Source organism: Physella acuta, unplaced genomic scaffold, assembly GCF_028476545.2.
Source record: "Physella acuta isolate Inbredline_101_S28 unplaced genomic scaffold, ASM2847654v3 ptg000148l, whole genome shotgun sequence".
NCBI lineage: Eukaryota > Metazoa > Mollusca > Gastropoda > Physidae > Physella > Physella acuta.
In genome coordinates, this window is record NW_026731667.1 from 728,745 (window position 1) to 751,248 (window position 22,504).

General features: G+C 35.8%; 1 protein-coding gene and 1 long non-coding RNA gene across 4 annotated transcripts; one reads left to right on the forward strand and one right to left on the reverse strand.

Moving 5' to 3' along the window:
• The first annotated feature begins 3,506 nt into the window (after positions 1-3,506).
• LOC131935574 (putative RNA-binding protein EIF1AD) lies at positions 3,507-22,413 on the forward strand. Of its 3 annotated transcripts, none has more exons than XM_059292049.1 (5): positions 3,507-3,600; positions 15,490-15,609; positions 16,257-16,365; positions 19,041-19,149; positions 21,233-22,413. In XM_059292049.1, exons 2-5 carry the CDS (start codon positions 15,523-15,525, stop codon positions 21,516-21,518), a joined length of 591 nt encoding a protein of 196 aa, XP_059148032.1. In that variant the 5' UTR covers positions 3,507-3,600; positions 15,490-15,522; the 3' UTR covers positions 21,519-22,413. The 3 variants fall into 3 exon arrangements, with proteins under 3 accessions (XP_059148032.1, XP_059148034.1, XP_059148033.1); XM_059292051.1 differs by having other exon boundaries at positions 3,534-3,600; positions 15,515-15,609; XM_059292050.1 differs by having other exon boundaries at positions 3,549-3,600; positions 15,478-15,609.
• On the reverse strand, positions 9,123-10,826 carry LOC131935575 (uncharacterized). The gene is made up of 3 exons (XR_009385953.1): positions 10,429-10,826; positions 10,132-10,241; positions 9,123-9,284 (listed from the first exon to the last, which is right to left on the reverse strand). It is a non-coding gene; the product is annotated as an uncharacterized LOC131935575 (long non-coding RNA).
• Positions 22,414-22,504: the final 91 nt, after the last annotated feature.

The window sequence follows — 22,504 nt, forward strand, 5'->3', positions numbered from 1 at the left end:
GTCATCAAGTTGTATGTCACGTGCATTAACGATGGTGTCAAGCCCAGTGGGTGGTGCTTCAAGATGCAGTTAACTATAATTAGCTACGAATCCAAATGCACCAAGCTTTATTTTCTCTTTAAAATTAGAAATGTTTAATTTTTGTAAGCCTATAACATGTAAGGTTCGCACAAACTCCCAGGTTACCCCCCCCCCCCCGGGTGTGGGGAAATTGCGAGACGCGAAAAGCGAAATGGCGAGGCGGGAAAATGCGAGAAGGGCGCGAAAACGGTCGGTCACGTGACTTTTTGTCTCGCATTTTACCACAACCCGATACTTACGCTGGGTGGTGATGAAATGCGAAGATTTCTGCGAAAAATTTACCGCACCCGATTTTTAGTGGTATTTGGTCCAGACTTCAAAGACGTTTCGTTTACATTGTTAAAACTTCCGATTTTTCCGTCGCTAGACATACTGATGATTTGTCAACTCCCCCCATCTTTTGTGTCGACTTAGAATACCACCTTGTTCGAAACCGACGGAAATACCGCCGACGATAGATCAACTTCTGTCTTTTGTGTGGAACGCCGAGGCCGCCTGATTTACCGTCTTTGAAGATCGCCGTGCCCTGATCCGCTGCCGCCGCAAACATATTTTCTATTGTTGCATAGAAATTTTGTATTATAACCGCCGCCTACGATTTGTTTGTAAATTTTGTTTGTAATTAAAATTACTTAATAAAAAAATAAATTGCACTTTTTAGAATTCTTTATACTTTTACACAAAAAATCCATAAATACATGTTGCAGAATATCTCTCCTGCTGACAAGATTATACCAATTCACAATGACACAGCTCACGTTTGTATAAACATGAGCGGACTAGATTTTTAAAATTAATGCCGACTGACACGGGATTTTCCTCTCGCTAACGAGAGCGGGCGATGACAGTAGCACAGCAACGATGTTAGGATTCTTAAATAGATAGATCTAGATATAGATCTATCTATCTTCTTAGTATCTATCTATAATAATAAAATCTAGATAAAAAATAACAACATACAACACTAGTGTTAAAGGGTATGGCTAAATGCTTGTTTATTTTAAAACAAAACAAAAAAATAATTTAAATAAATAAAGATAATAATAAAATCTAGATAAAAAATAACAACATACAACACTCGTGTTAAAGGGTATGGCTAAATGCTTGTTTATTTTAAAACAAAACAAAAAATAATTTAAATAAATAAAGATAATAATAAAATCTAGATAAAAAATAACATACAACACTCGTGTTAAAGGGTATGGCTAAATGCTTGTTTATTTTAAAACAAAACAAAAAATAATTTAAATAAATAAAGATGAAAAAAAGCATGAATTTTTTTTTTTCGCAAAAAGTGTCTCGCTATTTACCCTTAATTCCGCAGGTATGTCTCGCATTATGTTCTCGCATTTTCCCGCCTCGCCATTTCGCTTTTCGCGTCTCGCAATTCCCCCCCCCCCCCCCCCCCCCCCCCCGCCGAAGAGATGTCTGGATGAAACTCTGACCCCAACAGCTGGCGCTGGGATTTTCAGCCTGGGAAAGATGACAACAGATGTTTATTTGTTAAAAACCAATGGGTCACTACTAAATTATTTTAGTTTAATTAAAGGGCTCGATAATATAGATCTGTTTGTAACCTTTTGACCCATCCCTTGTGTCTCTTAATCCAAAAGGAGGCAAAAAGTCACAACCTTTACAATATCACATTTTCATTTACATCTCAGGAAAATAAGATCATGCAGGTTCGTTGTGTTACTTTTTAAATGTGTTGTATTAATGTGTATAGGCCAATTGAGTAACTCGAAATTGTGACTTTTAGTTCCACCCCCCCCCGACACACACACACACACACGCAAGCACACACACACACACACACACGCAGTTATCAGATGTCCTTGATTAATTCAGCCAAGCATTTTGGTTTGGTTTTGCAAGCTTAGGACAAATGGGCTCATGATATATTCGAAATAATCTTCAAGAAAAATAAATCAAATAACCACAGACGTAGTTATTTTATACGGTACGACATTTGCGGTTCCTGCCCCCACTACCAACATAAACTCTTTTAAATGCCTGAGTGAAATATTCTTCTCAAATTGAAACACTTTAATAAAAACAAGTTAATAAAAAGTCTAGTGACAATTTAAGCGCAATTTCCTTAATTAATTTTCTTCTGACCGATCGAAAGGATATTATTGAAAACTTTCTTCGGCAATATTGTTCTAAATTATGGCAGGAATCGATTGGTAAATGTTTCAAGTCGCTAAGTGGTCTGGTTGCCGAGATATGGACCAAAAACTGCATTTGTTCGAGGTTTTTTGGCTTTTCCGGGAAATCCAGGAAGGAATTGCGGGATTTTTTTTTTTGGCCCACAATCATCCTCGGAATTTGCTTAACTGCTTAACATATTTGCTTTTGGAACTAGTCCTCGATATTGCTTCGTTGAGGAGTAGATACGACATAAAGCTGCTGACACACATCCATCCATCTAGAAATAATGAATTAATAATCGCAATTGTCAGTATGGAAATTGCACTAAAAACGAGGTTTTTTGGCTTTTCCGGGAAATCCAGGAAGGAATTCGGGGAATTTTTTTGGCCCACAATCATCCTCGGAACTTACTTAACATATTTGCTTTTGGAACTAGTCCTCGATATTGCTTCGTTGAGGAGGAGATATGACTTAAAGCTGCGGACACACATCCATCCATCTAGAAATAACGAATTAATAATCGCAATTGTCAGTATGGAAATTGCACTAAAAACGAGTTTTTTTTTGGCTTTTCCGGGAAATCCAGGACACACATCCATCCATTGCGGACACACATCCATCCATCCAGAAATAACGAGCTAATAATCGCAAGTGTCCGTATGGAAATTGCGCTAAAAATGAAGAAGTGCCACAGATTTTTAATTTTTAATTTTTTATTAGCATTATTATTGATTCGAAGACGTGTTTCTTATACACACACACACACACACACACACACACTCACATATATATATATATATAGCAGACGGTCTCCCATACTTTTTAATTAAAACATTTTTATAAGTCATCTGACCTATTTCATTGCAAAGTATATCCACGGTGAGATCAGTGTTTCTTCCAGACTTTTTTTTTTTATCCGGGGGGCACTTGATATTTTTTTGGGGGGGGGGGGGGGGGGGACGGCTAAATTTTTCAGGGGGGTGGGGGGCGGACACAGATAAAAGTATATATCTTCTATATGAATTCCTTTTCGTTCGGGGCTTCTTTTAGCTTCTTTGTTTAAGCACATTTTTTAGCTGAATTTTAGAAGGTGTTAAGCATAGAAATTATTAAAAGTACACTATGTGCACACAAGTTATAGAAAGCATTGGTTTTGCCACCAACACCCCTCACCCCCACGAAAAAGAAAATTCTTTTTCCGGCACAAAAAATTCCAAAGAACACAAAACCCAATGCTACTAAACTTTTTATAATTATGTTTAGCACGTAGCGTTTTAGAAAATAAAAAGCTGGCCATTCCGCTACAATATTATTGTTTTGACGGAAGTTAAAGTTGATAAGTAAGAAGACTAACGTGTTAAGCATGAAGTAAGCTTACCGTAACAATATTTACTTATAACATTAACGAGTTAAGCAATTTTGTTTTGACACTTCACACTTACCATTGATACCCCATTAATATAGGTTACAATGTAAGTTTAGGCAACTTATTCGACTTAAGTTAGGCATTTTGGTAAATTTTGCCTAATTATCTCAGAATGATAAAACACACATAATTTAGCGTGTATTACGGCATCGTAATTTCTAAGGGCAACCATTTTGGAAATGGCGCTGACTTCCCTTTTCGCTTTTTGTCCCAGGCTTCCGTCACCGCCGCGCGTGAGTCTAAAAATAGACTAACGGCTTGTTCCAACCGGCATTTCGTTGACGCTCTCTGCCTTTCGGGTTTACTTGACATATTGGAAAATTTTTTGGCGGACGATATTTATTAATTTAGTTTTTCTTTCTTCGGAATATTGCTGTTAAAAATAGAGGTAATTTCATCACTTTTTTTCTATTTGAATTAGATTCCAGTTCTTTTTAAAATTTTGGTAGTTCGACAGAGTTTTGCAAATTTTCTTTAAATTAAGTCTGAAAACGGCTAATTTCCCACCAACAAGTCGTTTAAATGTACCTGCAAAGTCTGAATCGATAGCTTTGTAGCCGCCATTATTTTAAAAAGATTTTTAAAATATTGTATATTTAATAAGTTTTTTAAAAATAGCATTATTAAAAAAAACTATTTTACGAAAAAAAGTAATAAGGTTTAATAGTGTCATTAGGACTCATTAGGTAGATTTAGAATCTAGATTCTAGATCTAGATCTAGTCTAGATCTAGAGATCTAGCTAGACTAGACCTAGAATTTCTAGAAATTCTAGATCCAGATTATACATATATCATCTAGAAATCTAAATCCAGATCTAGAGATTCTATCATTCTAGTCTAGATCTAGTCTAGAGTCTAGTCTAGATTCTTAGAATTAGATCTAGATTCTAGATCTAGATTAGATCCAGATGATCGTCAAGCTAGACTCTAGACTAGATCTAGATCACTAGGTGAGGCTAGATCACTATCACTAGATCAAGAATCTAGATCTAGATCTAGATCAATTTATGAAACCTAGAATCTCTAGATTTAATAATAGATCTAGATTGATGTAGATTCTTTATTCTATACATATTCTATAGTATAGTACAATTAAGTATAATTTTATAAGCCTAATCTAAATTATTTTAGAAGATCTAGATCTAGATTCTAGATCTCTATTAAAAAATTAATCTAATTTTCTAGATATAGACTCTAGAATCTCTAATCTACTTTTTTTTTTCAGTCTGTGGTCTTGCAGCTCTTTGATAGAAATCTGAGTGAGAAATCATTCAGCCATCAGAATCACAGTTAGACATTTCTGATAAGTGACAGTACTTTAAGTGATCATAATTATTTACCTAATTATTAATTATAGACTACTTTTAATTATAGATCTACCTATTTAGTGTTAAGTAATTAAATCTAGATCTAGTTCTAACTTACCTCTACTCTAAACTCTAAACAATAGTAACTTTTTACTAGACTCACAATTTTGAAAACAAATGGTTTTTTTGTGTGTGAAATAAACCTAGTAGGCCTAGTCTATTTATTTTAAAATAAACCTTATGCCTAGATATCTATATCTAAATTTTCCAAATGCATTTTCAGAAGTTCGAATGAGGAGATGGAGATGGCTGGGCCATGTCCTACGCATGAGCAAAATATGACTCCCCCAACATGGCACTGGAAAATGAAAGAGGGGAAGACCACTGGGAACATGGAGGAGAGAGATGGAAGAAGAAGTGCAAGCTGCTGGCAAGACTTGACATGAACTAAACTGGCTCGCCCATGACAGAGTGGAATGGCAGGGATTTGTTGCTGCCCTATACTCCACAGGGAGTGATGAGGATTAAGTAAGTAATTTGTAATAGACTACTAATGTAACAGACTTTTTTCTAACACTAATTGTTTATTTTAGTATACTAAGTCATGACTTGATTCATCACCTTACAGCTATAAAATACAGTTGCACAGAACTTCCTTTATAATTCATATTTTTCTACAATAAGTAAACTAAGAAAAGATACTAAATCATTGCAGAGAAAGCAGACACAGATCCAGTGTTGGAAGAGGAAGTATTTTATATAAAAGAAAAAAAAAAACAACAGATGTCAAAGCAGGTATTGGCTGGTGCAGAAACAGCATGAAAGGGTAAGTTATTGATGATTTCAAACATAAAATATGCTAAATTGCAGGTTAGGTTTCAAAGAACAACTGGACATCTTCAGCAAGAGAATTGAGAACCAAGATTGATAGTGTTAAATGGGAGATGGATTTGCTGACAATGACAGAGTATTGAAGGAGATAGATGATGCTTTAAGAGGAGAAAGGGTCAAGATCTCAGTAAAGAATGACATTGTTCATGCAGAGAATCTCAAACTGATTGAGGAGTTTGACTGGGTCATCGACACAAACCAGTTACAGCACAAAATAGACACAGACATTCAATCTCGAATAAAGCAGATGAAGAAAAAGTTGGAAGCTATGGAACGCAGAGACACTGAAAATTCCATCTATGATATGTTGTCTGGATCAAATGTCTCAGTAAACCATCCCCTATTTCGTGGTGTTGACAGAAGCGGAAACCCTCTTTGTCAAGAATAGTGGGTGGTAAAGACCTGGTTGGTGTCCAGCTGACTGACAAGTGGGAGCTAGATGATCAGAAAGTGCATCGCTATTATGTGAGGATTATTAACAGAGTACTAGCTAAAAAGAACAAGTCTGTTGTCTACACTGTAGGCTACTGGGCACCGGATGAGGATGAAGATGAGGACTTTTGCCTACCTACTGAGTCACTGATAGCTGACTTGATTAGTAGTGATCTCTGCTTTACATCCTAATCTGCTGTTAATCCTTGGACAGCATGATTATTAAAAATTTGAGCTTTAAAAAATAATTAATGTTTCATTTTAAATTTGCTTTGTTCCTTTGTTATATATTTTTATGTTTACAGTTACATGCAATGATTGCAATATTTATGTCTTTACAATATGTATATAATTTCTATTTTTTCAAAAGTGCGCTAAATTTTTTGTTAAAAAATAAAGGTTGGTATGTAATAACATGGTATTATGTTTTTAATCTTTTTTTTTTATATTTTACTTATGGTATTCTAATTTGATACACAGTATAGTGTATAGTGTAAACAAATCAAATAACTTTTTTTTTCTTTGCAGATTTTTGTATCTTTCCTGGACTGATGACTTTCATTCAACCTGATCATTTTTTAATTTGCATCAACTAAAACATGTTATATAAATCACTTTGTTGTACTCACACCTTAAACTTAAACCCATTATTACTTTGTACTTTTCATTGATAATTGAAATTTATATAATTGCATCTAAATCTAATAAATAAATATTTTTTGGAAAGCAAACCATTTTGGTTCTTGTTATTTTTATCTTTTGTTTTAATTTGAAACCAGGTCTTGTATAAGAAATTATACTGGTGGATCTGTCAGAGTAACACCATGTTTGCACTTACCACATGAATACTATACATGTCTAGAAAAAAACAACTTGCAATGAGTAAGCCTTCATATACATGTACTGATAAAATAAGCTTATGCTGAAGTTTTTTCTCTAGACTTGCGCAATTCACAGTGCAACAACAGTAATTGGAAGTAAGCAGTCAATATATATATTTATTAGACACCAAATTACATATTAAATATTTAGAATGAATAAATAATCATAGTGAGAGATAATGGTTCCATTAATTAGTATCACTAGCTTAACTGATGAATTTGTATAAGTATAACTTACTATAATGTGTTCAAGCAAGGTTAATAATATTGATAATCTATAGGCCTAACTATAAGAAGCAGCTGAATACCTTTGTAGAGGGCCTATATAAACTATATTATAACATTTTCACTATTTTAGACAATGGTATTGGTATGAAATTGTTGGACATGTAGGGCCTTGGCTTACACAAATGTTAAAATCTAATAATAAAAAAAAAATATTTTGCTACTACTACATGGTGGTTGTAATTCAAGTTTTCAGTAGGCCTATGCCTAATAATTTATTCAATTATTAATAGGCCTAGTTGTGTATAGTAAATATAATTTTTATAAGTCTAACTCATAATAAAATACTACATTAACAATTTATATTAAAATGACGAAAAGTCCGAAAATATAATTTGACGCGTATGACGTCATCAAGTTGTGTACTACCAATATCGGAGACACTTTTTTTTTTAATGTAAGAGGAAAAATAATGGTGGCAGGTTAATCCAAATTTTTTATAAACACAAAAATTTTAAAATCGAAATAGGCTAAATAAACTTTTGCTAGACACACACAGAGTATAAAAAGTAGTTTCAGTAAAAAATTACGCGTCGATCGGTATCTTTTCCTCCCGAAAATAGCGAATTTTCAATTTTCGAAATACACGCTAATAATATTAGCGTGTATTTCGAAAATTGAAAATTCGTTAGTTTCGGGAGGAAAAGATACCGATCGACGCGTAATTTTTTACTGAAACTACTTTTTATACTCTGTGTGTGTCTAGGAAAAGTTTATTTAGCCTATTTCGATTTTAAAATTTTTGTGTTTATAAAAAATTTGGATTAACCTGCCACCATTATTTTTCCTCTTACATTAAAAAAAAAAGTGTCTCCGATATTGGTAGTACACAACTTGATGACGTCATACGCGTCAAATTATATTTTCGGACTTTTCGTCATTTTACTATAAATTGTTAATGTAGTATTTTATTATGAGTTTGACTAATCAAAATTTTATTTACTATACACAACTAGGCCTATTAATAATTGAATAAATTATTAGGCATAGGCCTACTGAAAACTTGAATTACAACCACCATGTAGGCCTAGTAGTAGCAAAATATTTTTTTTTTCTATTATTAGGTTTTAACATTTGTGTAGGGCCCTACATGACCAACAATTTCATACCAATACCATTGTCTAAAATAGTGAAAATGTTATAATATAGTTTATATAGACCCTCTACAAAGGTGTTCAGCTGCTTCTTATAGTAAGGCCTATTGATTATCAATATTAACCTTGCTTGAACACATTATAGTAAGTTATAAAAATTCATCTGTTAAGCTAGTGATACTAATTAATGGAACCATTATCTCTCACTATGATTATTTATTCATTCTAAATATTTAATATGTAATTTGGTGTCTAATAAATATATATTTATTTATTAATGGACTGCTTACTTCCAATAATTGTTGTTGCACTGTGAATTGCACAAGTCTAGAGAAAAAACTTCAGCATAAGCTTATTTTATCAGAACATGTATATGAAGGCTTACTCATTGGAGATTGTTGTTTTTTTCTAGACATGTATAGTATTCATGTGGTAAGTGCAAACATGGTGTTACTCACAGACCCACCAGTATAATTTCTTATACAAGACCTGGTTTCAAATTCAAACAAAAGATAAAAAGAATCAAAATGGTTTGCTTTCCAAAAAATATTTATTTATTAGATTTAGATGCAATTATATAAATTTCAATTATCAATGAAAAGTACAAAAGTAATAATGGGTTTAAGTTTAAGGTGTGAGTACAACAAAGTGATTTATATAACAAGTTTTAGTTGATGCAAATAAAAAAATGATCAGGTTGAATGAAAGTCATCAGTCCAGGAAAGATACAAAAATCTGCAAAGAAAAAAAAAAGTTATTTGATTTGTTTACACTATACTGTGTATCAAATTAGAATACCATAAGTAAAATATAAAAAAAGAGATTAAAAAAAATAATACCATGTCATTACATTTGCTTTGCTGCGTAAATACAATAGCCAATATAATTTTTATGTATTCTATAAAAAATCAATCACTACTAATCAAGTCAGCTATTAGTGACTCAGCAGGTAGGCTAAAGTCCTCAGCTTCATCCTCATCCAGTGCCCAGTAGCCTACAGTGTAGACAACACACTTGTTCTTTTTAGCAAGTACTCTGTTAATAATCCTCACATAATAGCGATGCACTTTCTGATCATCTAGCTCCCACTTGTCAGTCAGCTGGACAACAACCAGGTCTTTACCACCCACAATTCTTGACAAAGAGGGTTTCAGCTTCTGTCAACACCACGAAATAGGGGATGGTTTACTGAGACATTCGATCCAGACAACACATCATAGATGGAATTTTCAGTATCTCTGCGTTCCATAGCTTCCAACTTTTTCTTCATTTGCTTCATTTGAGATTGAATGTCTGTGTCTATTTTGTGCTGTAACTGATTTGTGTCGATGACCCTGTCAAACTCCTCAATCAGTTTGAGATTCTCTGCCTGAACAATGTCATTCTTTACTGAGATCTTGACCCTTTCTCCTCTTAAAGCATCATCTATCTCCTTCAATACTCTGTCATTGTCAGCAAATCCATCTCCCATTTAACACTATCAATCTTGGTTCTCAATTCTCTTGCTGAAGATGTCCAGTTGTTCTTTGAAACCTAACCTGCAATTTAGCATATTTTATGTTTGAAATCATCAATAACTTACCCTTTCATGCTGTTTCTGCACCAGCCAATACCTGCTTTGACATCTGTTTTTTTTTTTTTCTTTTATGTAAAATACTTCCTCTTCCAACACTGGATCTGTGTCTGCTTTCTCTGCAATGATTTAGTATCTTTTCTTAGTTTACTTATTGTAGAAAAATATGAATTATAAAGGAAGTTCTGTGCAACTGTATTTTATAGCTGTAAGTTGATGAATCAAGTCATGACTTAGTATACTAAAATAAACAATTAGTGTTAGAAAAAAGTCTGTTACATTAGTAGTCTATTACAAATTACTTACTTAATCCTCATCACTCCCTGTGGAGTATAGGGCAGCAACAAATCCCTGCCATTCCACTCTGTCTTGGGCAAGCCACTTTAGTTCATGCCAGGTCTTGCCAGCAGCTTGCACTTCTTCTTCCATCTATCTCCTCCATGTTCCCAGTGGTCTCCCTCTCTTTCGTTTTCCAGTGCCATGTTGGGGAGTCATCTTTTGCTCATGCGTAGGACATGGCCCAGCCATCTCCATCTCCTCATTCGAACTTCTGAAAATACATTTGGAAAATTTAGATATAGATATCTAGGCATAAGGTTTATTTTAAAATAAATAGACTACGCCTACTAGGTTTATTTCACACACAAAAAAAACCATTTGTTTTTAAAGTTGTGAGTCTAGTAAAAAAAAAAGTTACTATTGTTTAGAGTAGAGGTAAGTTAGAACTAGATTAGATCTAGATTTAATTAGGCTACTTAACACTAAATAGGTATAATTAAAAGTAGTCTATAATTAATAATTAGGTAAATAATTATGATCACTTAAAGTACTGTCACTTATCAGAAATGTCTAAATGTGATTCCGATGGCTGAATGATTTCTCACTCAGATTTCAATCAAAGAGCTGCAAGACCACAGACTGAAAAAAAAAAGTAGATTAGAGATTCTAGAATCTAGAGTCTATATCTAGAAAATTAGATAGAATCTAGTTAATAGAGATCTAGATCTTTTAAAATTAGATAGAATCTAGTTAATAGAGATCTAGATCTTTTAAAATAATCTAGATTAGGCTTATAGTATACTATACTATAGAATGTATTGTATAGAATCTACATCTAGTCTAGCTTGACAATCATCTGGATCTAATCTATCTAGATCTAGATCTAAGATTATCTAGACTAGACTCTAGATCTATTTTACAAGATCTAGACTTGGATTTAGATTTCTAGATGATATAGATTATAGAGTATCTAGATTTTATAGATTATAGATCTAGAATTGATCTGATCTACTAGATCTAGATCTAGATCTAGAATCTAGATATTCTAGGTCTAGTTTAGACTCTAGAATCTAGTCTAGATTCTAGATCTAGATCTAACTAAATCTACCTAATGACACTATTAAACCTAATTACTTTTTTTCGTAAAATAGTTTTTTTTAATAATGCTATTTTTAAAAAACTTAATAAATATACAATATTTTAAAAATCTTTTTAAAATAATGGCGGCTACAAAGCTATCGATTCAGACTTTGCAGGGACATTTAAACGACTTGTTGGTGGGAAATAAGCCGTTTTCAGACTTAATTTAAAGAAAATTTGCAAAACTCTGTCGAACAACCAAACTTTTAACAAGAACAAGAATCTAATTCAAATAGAAAAAAAATGCTGAAATTACCTCTATTTTTGACTCCAATAATCCGAAGAAAGAAAAACTAAATTAATAAATATCGTCCGCCAAAATATTTTCCAATATGTCAAGTAAACCCGAAGGGAAGAGAGCGTCAACAAAATGCCGGTTGGAACAAGCCGTTAGTCTATTTTTAGACTCACGCGCGGCGGTGACGGAAGCCTGGGACAAAAAGCGAAAGGGGAAGTCAGCGCCATTTCCAAAATGGTTGCCCTTAGAAATTACGAAGCCGCAATACACGCTAATAATATTGAAGGCCATAGCCATAATAAACTGCCATTTAATAAACCACTAAAGTTATCACTGTAGGCCCAGTAGTTTTTTTTTTATGAATTTTTAAAGTTGTATGTTAAACAGCTTATATTTTATTGTAAAGTTGCAAAATACTTGGTGTCCTTCTTTGAGTTCATATAGCATTGTTATTTTTTAACATGTAATGATAAAACTTTGCATATTGATACTAGAGAGTACAGGCAACAGGAATATGCAATTGAAATAAAGATCAGTAAAGGTAAAACCAAAAATAATTAAGACTAATTAAGGGTCATGGCGTTTTTATAGAGAGAGCAACGTTAGTCTATTGTCAAACTGCACAACTCTGTTGTTAATAAAGATATATTGATAAAACTTTGCATATTGGTGCTAGGGAGTACAGGCAACAGGAATATGCAAGTGAAATACAGCTTAATTAAAAGGAAAACAACTAATAATTAACTTAATAAAGCCCAATTAAGGAGTGCGGTGCCGTTCTACTATGATTGCCACAAGTCACTTTTCATACTGAATATCTATGTTGCTATTGATGATACAAAGATAAAACTTAGCACATAGATGCTTAAGGATGTTGGGAATAGAAATTTACAAGTCAAAAAAATGCTAGGAGAAAAAGACAATCACATATAATAAAGTCTAATTAATGGGGGTGGCACTGAAATCTTGTATCAATAATACCTGTGTATTATACTCATACTGGAATATGATATGGTTAGGATTATGTTGAAGTATCTAAATATTAGTAGCATTAGTTATAGGCTACTTTTAATAAGTAGCCAAGGATGGTTAATCAATAGACAGCCTACAGAAACTAGATGAGATGTGTCGCAACCGAAGGATAGACAGCTGCCTTATTTGCTGATCTGAACCTACTGTTTAAAAAAAATTACTGTTGCTTAGTTTAAGTTATAAAATTAAGTCACATTGTTCAAAGTGTTACTGTTTCTGTTTTTCTTTTTGACTTCAAAAAAATTTATCTATTACTGTTGCTTTAGATCACATTATTAAAGTGAAGTGTTAATGTTTCTATTTTATCTTTGACTTCATTTATTTTACTTTCCATGCCTCTATAGATCTAGTAGTATATTTTAGCTATTATTAAATTTTAAAGATAATATACTATAATCTGAGAAATGACCAATTTAATCTTTGTAATTATTTTCTTAATCAGTTTTTTCCTGAAACGGGGTAACTAAAGTTTAGACATCATCCATAAGTAATTTTACAACATAATTATATATTTAAGCTTGATGCAATAAATATTAGTTCTATTAGATTCTTATAAGCAATTACTCATTAAAATACATAGATCTAAATCTATTCTATAGGGGCCTAATATTTATAAGGGCCTATTTATTACTATTTAAAATTTTAATTAGGCCTATTATTATTACCCAATTGAAAATGACTAATATGGAAGATTATTAATGAATGGGACTATTAATTCCATTGCTTTAAATTTTATTTAATCCATAAAAAACATTCTATAAGCTAAAATCTTGCCAATTCAATGAATAGTGTTAAACAGTAATACAAATGTGCGATTTTTTATATTTCATGCATATGGTCTATGGACCGTCATTATTAAAATTGCGTAGATCCCCTTCACTTCACGCAAGAAGCCATATCTGGTTACAAAGAGCTAAAAAGCCCCATAAAACAAACATTTCCACCCATGAAAATAGTTTGGCATTACTTATTTACTAGTCTAGATCTAGTTTCCTGAACTTATCTCTTTTTTAAATGCCGAAATTTGGTTCTATCGATAATAGGTAACCTCGCGGCCCCTATTGCCCTGTTAAAAAATTGTGTCAGCGGGACCCCCCCAAGATTTACCAATGCTTTTTAAGCATGTTCCAATGTAAAGAACTCTATGAAACTGGTATTTTTGTTCTTGAGAATGGTTAGGATGCTCATTACAACTAATGTCTAGCTTATTATACTTTACTTTCTTGCTAAAATTAATACTAATTGAAAGAGGTCGGTTACTGCGTTTAATGAGACGTGCTCGCTAAGATACCTCGATAAAATTGGGATCGATATGTTAAAATGTAACTAATAGTTTTCCATACAAACATAGAATATAAAAACAGCCCACTTTGACGTATCGAATACACTAATTTATCGATTCTCTCATGATAACTAAGCACTTGGATGGAAAATGGCCGAAATTACAAAAGTTGGCTTGAAAAATTTCGGATGTGGCCAGATTAAACAAAATGGCGGACATCGAAATGCCTAGACTTAAGTTAAAGCCTAGCTGGGACTAGAGATCTACCCAGTAGCGTAGCGAGGGGGGGGGGGGACGTGTCACCGGGCGCCGACCTTAATTAGGGGGCGCCAAAATGGGTTCGAAAAATAAATTGAAAGGTTGAGGGGGGTGCAAATAGAAATCTTGAGGGGGGGTGCAAATCGAAATCTTGGGGGGGGGGAATTGTCCCCGGGCGCCGGGAAGGGTGTACCACCACCCTCGGTTTCAAACTTAACTAACTTACTTGAATACTTTCTATTTCCCCAGAGTTCCCAGACTTTTTTCTGAGGTGGGGTCTACTAGATCTAGAGATCTACTACATTACTGTACAAACAAGACTATTTCTAGACTAGAACTAAAATATTTAGATCTTTCAGTGGCAGCATTGGTACTATCGAATTCAGCAATTATGAAGTACTGAAATGTAGAAAATAAAACGCCTAGGCCTAATAGTAAATACTAAATAGCTGCGTATGATATGCCGCGGGTCGGCTCGTTTCCTATATTACCGCACTTAGGCCTAGATCTACTAAATAGGCCTAATAATATTTATTTGGTTGTGCTTAAGGCCTATATTATAAATACCAGTCACAGCAGTTTCCCCCCCCCCCCCCCCCAACACACTAACTTCTGAAGAGATTCCTGTCTGAAAATGAATGAAATTCTTTTCACTCTAGATCAGATGCACACTACTTTTTAAATGTAAATCTGATATTTAGTGACAACCCCCTCCATTACGTCCACAATGAGAAAACCCCAAGTCATTTTTGGGACTAGAGTGTGTAAATATTAGATTTAAAATGCTCTTCTGGCATATATAGCCCTGCTACCTATAGTTGTTACAATGCAAAAATGCATCTAGTGTGGACGCCATATTGTTGTTAGTAACCGGTTACACCTCGAGTTTAGCGAGTAATACTAGACTAGAGGTCATTTTTTGAGAACTAACACAAGAAACACAAAGTATAAACATTGGAAAATGTTATAAGTTAGTTAACATAAGGTTGACAATGACACCTTGACAGACTGACTACATACTGTTCCTAATTCCAAGTCAACTGAGTAGGTTAATGGTGATTTTGGAGTAGGTAGACTATTGCCTGTAAGTGATCAATGTCTGTTTTAAACTTTGTCCTAACTGAAGTTTACTTTGTAGTTGATCACCATTTGATGTATCCAAGAGAAAAAAATGTCAGCCACCACAAAGAAAAAGCATGTAACCAAGGAAGTGTTAGAGGAGTTTCCTCTACCTGAGGGTGACAGACAAATTGTCAAGGTGAGTAGTTACAATTGTCAAGGTGAGTAGTTTCACCATAGGTTGTGCCTGATGTTCTTGAAAACTGTATCAATTGTAATAAAGTTTGTTCCAAGTTATTTTATGAAGAACAAGTTAAATACCCCATGAGACATTATTGTAAGATGGCATTAAAAAAGGAACAACTTGAACAGATTTATGGAACTACTTGATACTCTTTGTCCTTTTTTTAAAACCACAAACCTGAAATGAACAATCAGCTTGATGTTGACTTATTTAGCCAATATTTCTAGTCTCTCACTTGTGTTATTTACCTGTGGTGTTGTGTTATTTACCTGTCTGTGGTGTTGTGTTATTTACCTGTCTGTGGTGTTGTTATTTACCTGTCTGTGGTGTTGTTATTTACCTGTCTGTGGTGTTGTGTTATTTACCTGTCTGTGGTGTTGTGTTATTTACCTGTCTGTGGTGTTGTGTTATTTACCTGTCTGTGGTGTTGTGTTATTTACCTGTCTGTGGTGTTGTGTTATTTACCTGTCTGTGGTGTTGTGTTATTTACCTGTCTGTGGTGTTGTGTTATTTACCTGTCTGTGGTGTTGTGTTATTTACCTGTCTGTGGTGTTGTGTTATTTACTGGCTCATAGTGTCAAACGTGGATGTGTTTTTGTCAGGTGACTGCAGCAAAGGGCAACAACTTGCATGAGGTTGTCACAGCTGATGGAACTGTTTTTCTTGCTAGCATGCCAACCAAGTTCAGGAAACACGTGTGGATTAAACGAGGTAAGGGAAATCACTTGTAGCCAGCTAGCAAAAGTTTTTCTGTCACAAGTAAATCTCTTGTGACAGGTCAGCTTGACTTAGCTACTAAGATTGAGGTCAACATTTGACATGTAGGCCTACCTACTTGTGACAGGTCAGCTTGAGTTAGCTACTAAGATTGAGGTCAACATTTGACATGTAGGCCTACCTACTTGTGACAGGTCAGCTTGAGTTAGCTACTAAAATTGAGGTCAACATTTGACATGTAGGCCTACCTACTTGTGACAGGTCAGCTTGAGTTAGCTACTAAAATTGAGGTCAACATTTGACATGTAGGCCTACCTACTTGTGACAGGTCAGCTTGAGTTAGCTACTAAAATTGAGGTCAACATTTGACATGTAGGCCTACCTACTTGTGACAGGTCAGCTTGAGTTAGCTACTAAAATTGAGGTCAACATTTGACATGTAGGCCTACCTACTTGTGACAGGTCAGCTTGAGTTAGCTACTAAAATTGAGGTCAACATTTGACATGTAGGCCTACCTACTTGTGACAGGTCAGCTTGAGTTAGCTACTAAAATTGAGGTCAACATTTGACATGTAGGCCTACCTACTTGTGACAGGTCAGCTTGAGTTAGCTACTAAAATTGAGGTCAACATTTGACATGTAGGCCTACCTACTTGTGACAGGTCAGCTTGAGTTAGCTACTAAAATTGAGGTCAACATTTGACATGTAGGCCTACCTACTTGTGACAGGTCAGCTTGAGTTAGCTACTAAAATTGAGGTCAACATTTGACATGTAGGCCTACCTACTTGTGACAGGTCAGCTTGAGTTAGCTACTAAGATTGAGGTCAACATTTGACATGTAGGCCTACCTACTTGTGACAGGTCAGCTTGAGTTAGCTACTAAAATTGAGGTCAACATTTGACATGTAGGCCTACCTACTTGTGACAGGTCAGCTTGAGTTAGCTACTAAATTTGAGGTCAACATTTAACATGTAGGCCTACCTACTTGTGACAGGTCAGCTTGAGTTAGCTACTAAGATTTAACATGTAGGCCTACCTACTTGTGACAGGTCAGCTTGAGTTAGCTACTAAAATTGAGGTCAACATTTGACATGTAGGCCTACCTACTTGTGACAGGTCAGCTTGAGTTAGCTACTAAAATTGAGGTCAACATTTGACATGTAGGCCTACCTACTTGTGACAGGTCAGCTTGAGTTAGCTACTAAAATTGAGGTCAACATTTAACATGTAGGCCTACCTACTTGTGACAGGTCAGCTTGAGTTAGCTACTAAAATTGAGGTCAACATTTAACATGTAGGCCTACCTACTTGTGACAGGTCAGCTTGAGTTAGCTACTAAAATTGAGGTCAACATTTGACATGTAGGCCTACCTACTTGTGACAGGTCAGCTTGAGTTAGCTACTAAAATTGAGGTCAACATTTGACATGTAGGCCTACCTACTTGTGACAGGTCAGCTTGAGTTAGCTACTAAAATTGAGGTCAACATTTAACATGTAGGCCTACCTACTTGTGACAGGTCAGCTTGAGTTAGCTACTAAAATTGAGGTCAACATTTAACATGTAGGCCTACCTACTTGTGACAGGTCAGCTTGAGTTAGCTACTAAAATTGAGGTCAACATTTGACATGTAGGCCTACCTACTTGTGACAGGTCAGCTTGAGTTAGCTACTAAAATTGAGGTCAACATTTGACATGTAGGCCTACCTACTTGTGACAGGTCAGCTTGAGTTAGCTACTAAGATTTAACATGTAGGCCTACCTACTTGTGACAGGTCAGCTTGAGTTAGCTACTAAGATTTAACATGTAGGCCTACCTACTTGTGACAGGTCAGCTTGAGTTAGCTACTAAGATTTAACATGTAGGCCTACCTACTTGTGACAGGTCAGCTTGAGTTAGCTACTAAGATTTAACATGTAGGCCTACCTACTTGTGACAGGTCAGCTTGAGTTAGCTACTAAGATTTAACATGTAGGCCTACCTACTTGTGACAGGTCAGCTTGAGTTGGCTACTAAGATTTAACATGTAGGCCTACCTACTTGTGACAGGTCAGCTTGAGTTAGCTACTAAGATTTAACATGTAGGCCTACCTACTTGTGACAGGTCAGCTTGAGTTAGCTACTAAGATTTAATATGTAGGCCTACCTACTTGTGACAGGTCAGCTTGAGTTAGCTACTAAGATTGAGGTCAACATTTAACATGTAGGCCTACCTACTTGTGACAGGTCAGCTTGAGTTAGCTACTAAGATTGAGGTCAACATTTAACATGTAGGCCTACCTACTTGTGACAGGTCAGCTTGAGTTAGCTACTAAGATTGAGGTCAACATTTAACATGTAGGCCTACCTACTTGTGACAGGTCAGCTTGAGTTAGCTACTAAGATTGAGGTCAACATTTAACATGTAGGCCTACCTACTTGTGACAGGTCAGCTTGAGTTAGCTACTAAAATTGAGGTCAACATTTGACATGTAGGCCTACCTACTTGTGACAGATCAGCTTGAGTTAGCTACTAAAATTGAGGTCAACATTTGACATGTAGGCCTACCTACTTGTGACAGGTCAGCTTGACTTAGCTACTAAGATTTAACATGTAGGCCTACCTACTCACAAACTATTTGCTTGCTGATATTACTGACAATGTTTTGTTCCTTGTTTGAACCAGGTGATTTTATAATGGTGGATCCTATTGAGGAAGGGGGTAAAGTGAAGGCAGAGATATCACACATCCTTTTTAAAGAGCAAATCAAGTATATCCAGGAGCAAGGCCTGTGGTAAGTTTTACTTGTGTGGTGAATGAAGATCTGTTGCCTAGTTACTGTCACAGGGCTTCTGTGGAGGTCAAGACACACACCTGATTCATGTGATTCTTGATCTGGTTTTCTCAGTGTGGACAATATAACTATTAAGGAGGGTTCAACTAATGCACATATGAAACTGGTGGGGGTTTGGTACCTCCAAATAGGTTGAGAACAACTGCTTTTAACTCACCCCCGCTGGATGCGACTAAATGTGTCTGGCCACACCCCCCCTACTTTTCTTTTCAACTAGATAATGAAACCTCGCATGCCCGAGATTAGTACGGGTAAACACGTAGTAGCAAGAATCCACGAGATTTCAGTTTTAAAAATGGAAGTTTTTATCTTGTTTGGTTCACTTTCAAAATGTGGTTAACGCTGTGATTTTGGTGTTGAATAAATGTTGCATGTTCAATTTTTGTTGAGTTTTCTTTTTCTATGTTTTTGTTTTATGTTGTTATGTGATATTGTTATATTTATCTGAAAGTTTGTCCATTTCTGAGTGCATTCGTCTTTGTAATATTGAATTGATTAATGATTAGAAAGTAAAATTTTTTTTTTAAAAATACATGTTATAAAAAACGAAGTCGCTTCCCTTTGTTGAGGAATGTGTTTGTAAACTGGAAGTGGGGGCTTAGGAGGGAGTGAGTTAAATTTAGTTTGTCAAGGTGCAAGCTTATTTGGTCAAGTTTTGGTCCTGTCTTTAGAACAATTTTGATAGTAATTTTAAATTATCATTTAGGTTGAACAAAGTAACATAGCAGTAGCAGTAATCCATGATTAGTCCCTAGTCCAGTGTTGTAGTGTGTTTGTCTCCAGGCCTGCCAACTTTACCAACAAGCCTGTGTTAACGTAGTGTGTTTGTGTGTTTGTCTCCAGACCTGCCAACTTTACCAACAAGCCTGTGTTAATGTAGTGTGTTTGTGTGTTTGTCTCCAGGCCTGCCAACTTTACCAACAAGCCTGTGTTAACGTAGTGTGTTTGTGTGTTTGTCTCCAGGCCTGCCAACTTTACCAACAAGCCTGTGTTAACGTAGTGTGTTTGTGTGTTTGTCTCCAGACCTGCCAACTTTACCAACAAGCCTGTGTTAACGTAGTGTGTTTGTGTGTTTGTCTCCAGGCCTGCCAACTTTACCAACAAGCCTGTGTTAATGTAGTGTGTTTGTCTCCAGGCCTGCCAACTTTACCAACAAGCCTGTGTTAATGTAGTGTGTTTGTCTCCAGGCCTGCCAACTTTACCAACAAGCCTGTGTTAATGTAGTGTGTTTGTCTCCAGGCCTGCCAACTTTACCAACAAGCCTGTGTTAATGTAGTGTGTTTGTCTCCAGACCTGCCAACTTTACCAACAAGCCTGTGTTAATGTAGTGTGTTTGTGTGTTTGTCTCCAGGCCTGCCAACTTTACCAACAAGCCTGTGTTAACGTAGTGTGTTTGTGTGTTTGTCTCCAGGCCTGCCAACTTTACCAACAAGCCTGTGTTAACGTAGTGTGTTTGTGTGTTTGTCTCCAGGCCTGCCAACTTTACCAACAAGCCTGTGTTAATGTAGTGTGTTTGTGTGTTTGTCTCCAGGCCTGCCAACTTTACCAACAAGCCTGTGTTAATGTAGTGTGTTTGTGTGTTTGTCTCCAGGCCTGCCAACTTTACCAACAAGCCTGTGTTAATGTAGTGTGTTTGTCTCCAGGCCTGCCAACTTTACCAACAAGCCTGTGTTAATGTAGTGTGTTTGTCTCCAGGCCTGCCAACTTTACCAACAAGCCTGTGTTAATGTAGTGTGTTTGTCTCCAGACCTGCCAACTTTACCAACAAGCCTGTGTTAATGTAGTGTGTTTGTGTGTTTGTCTCCAGGCCTGCCAACTTTACCAACAAGCCTGTGTTAATGTAGTGTGTTTGTGTGTTTGTCTCCAGGCCTGCCAACTTTACCAACAAGCCTGTGTTAATGTAGTGTGTTTGTCTCCAGGCCTGCCAACTTTACCAACAAGCCTGTGTTAATGTAGTGTGTTTGTCTCCAGGCCTGCCAACTTTACCAACAAGCCTGTGTTAATGTAGTGTGTTTGTCTCCAGGCCTGCCAACTTCACCAACAAGCCTGTACAGCAGGAGACTGGCATGATTCCACAAGATCTCCTCCCACCCAGTGATGAGGAGGGCAGCGAGGAGGAGCTGGCTGACCTGGTCAAAAACATGAACCGCGTTCAGGTCACTCTACTAGAGAGTGAGTCAGAGGACAGTTGTTCAGAAGAGGAGGAAGAGGAGAGTGACTCAGGAGAGAGGTGTTCAGAAGAGAGCAGTGAGCCAACTATAGACTCTCCCATAGTCAACACAGATGCACAGCTCAGTACAGTTAGATGAGAACATCACTCGGTACAGTTAGATGATAACATCACTCGGTACAGTTGGATGAGAACATCCCTCGGTACAGTTAGATGATAACATCCCTTGGTACAGTTAGATGATAACATCCCTCGGTACAGTTGGATGAAAACATCACTCGGTACAGTTGGATGATAACATCCCTCGGTACAGTTGGATGATAACATCCCTCGGTACAGTTGGATGATAACATCCCTCGGTACAGTTGGATGATAACATCCCTGGGTACAGTTGGATGATAACATCCCTGACATAGCAAACCTGTGTGGGCTGACATGGCAAGCCTAAGTAGGCTTACATCACAATCATGAAGTCATCCATTGAATCCATTGTCACATTCATTAAATCATTCATAGTACCATGATATACTGATGTAACATTCATTAAATCATTCATAGTACCATGATATACTGATGTCACATTCATTAAATCATTCATAATACCATGATATACTGATGTCACATTCATTAAATCATTCATAGTACCATGATATACTGATGTCACATTCATTAAATCATTCATAATACCATGATATACTGATGTCACATTCATTAAATCATTCATAGTACCATGATATACTGATGTCACATTCATTAAATCATTCATAGTACCATGATATACTGATGTCACATTCATTAAATCATTCATAGTACCATGATATACTGATGTCACAATACTTTGTGCCAGTTACGTCACCAAAGTAGTCTGTATGCCTTATAATTTGCTGTCACAGAACTTTGTGCCAGTATATCACTTGAGTTATATAATATGCTGACGTAAAAAATCTCACAAAGTGCTGGTGTCACAAAAGTTGAAAATGTGCTTTATGATGTTTAAGTTTATGAGAATTAAAATCCTTGATGATGCCAACCCATCGTTATTTATTGTCTTGTCACCTGTTTTCATGGTTGCAATAAATATATGCACAACTAGTGCTAGTCTTAAGTTTACCTGCCTGGTACAAA

What these genes read in the sequence shown, in the direction of transcription:
- LOC131935574 (XM_059292049.1), top strand. Translation starts at nt 15,523, where the DNA reads ATGTCAGCCACCACAAAGAAAAAGCATGTAACCAAGGAAGTGTTAGAG. An exon ending in GTGACAGACAAATTGTCAAG is followed by an intron (nt 15,610 to 16,256) that starts GTGAGTAGTTAC and finishes TGTTTTTGTCAG; the next exon opens with GTGACTGCAGCAAAGGGCAA. An exon ending in ACACGTGTGGATTAAACGAG is followed by an intron (nt 16,366 to 19,040) that starts GTAAGGGAAATC and finishes TGTTTGAACCAG; the next exon opens with GTGATTTTATAATGGTGGAT.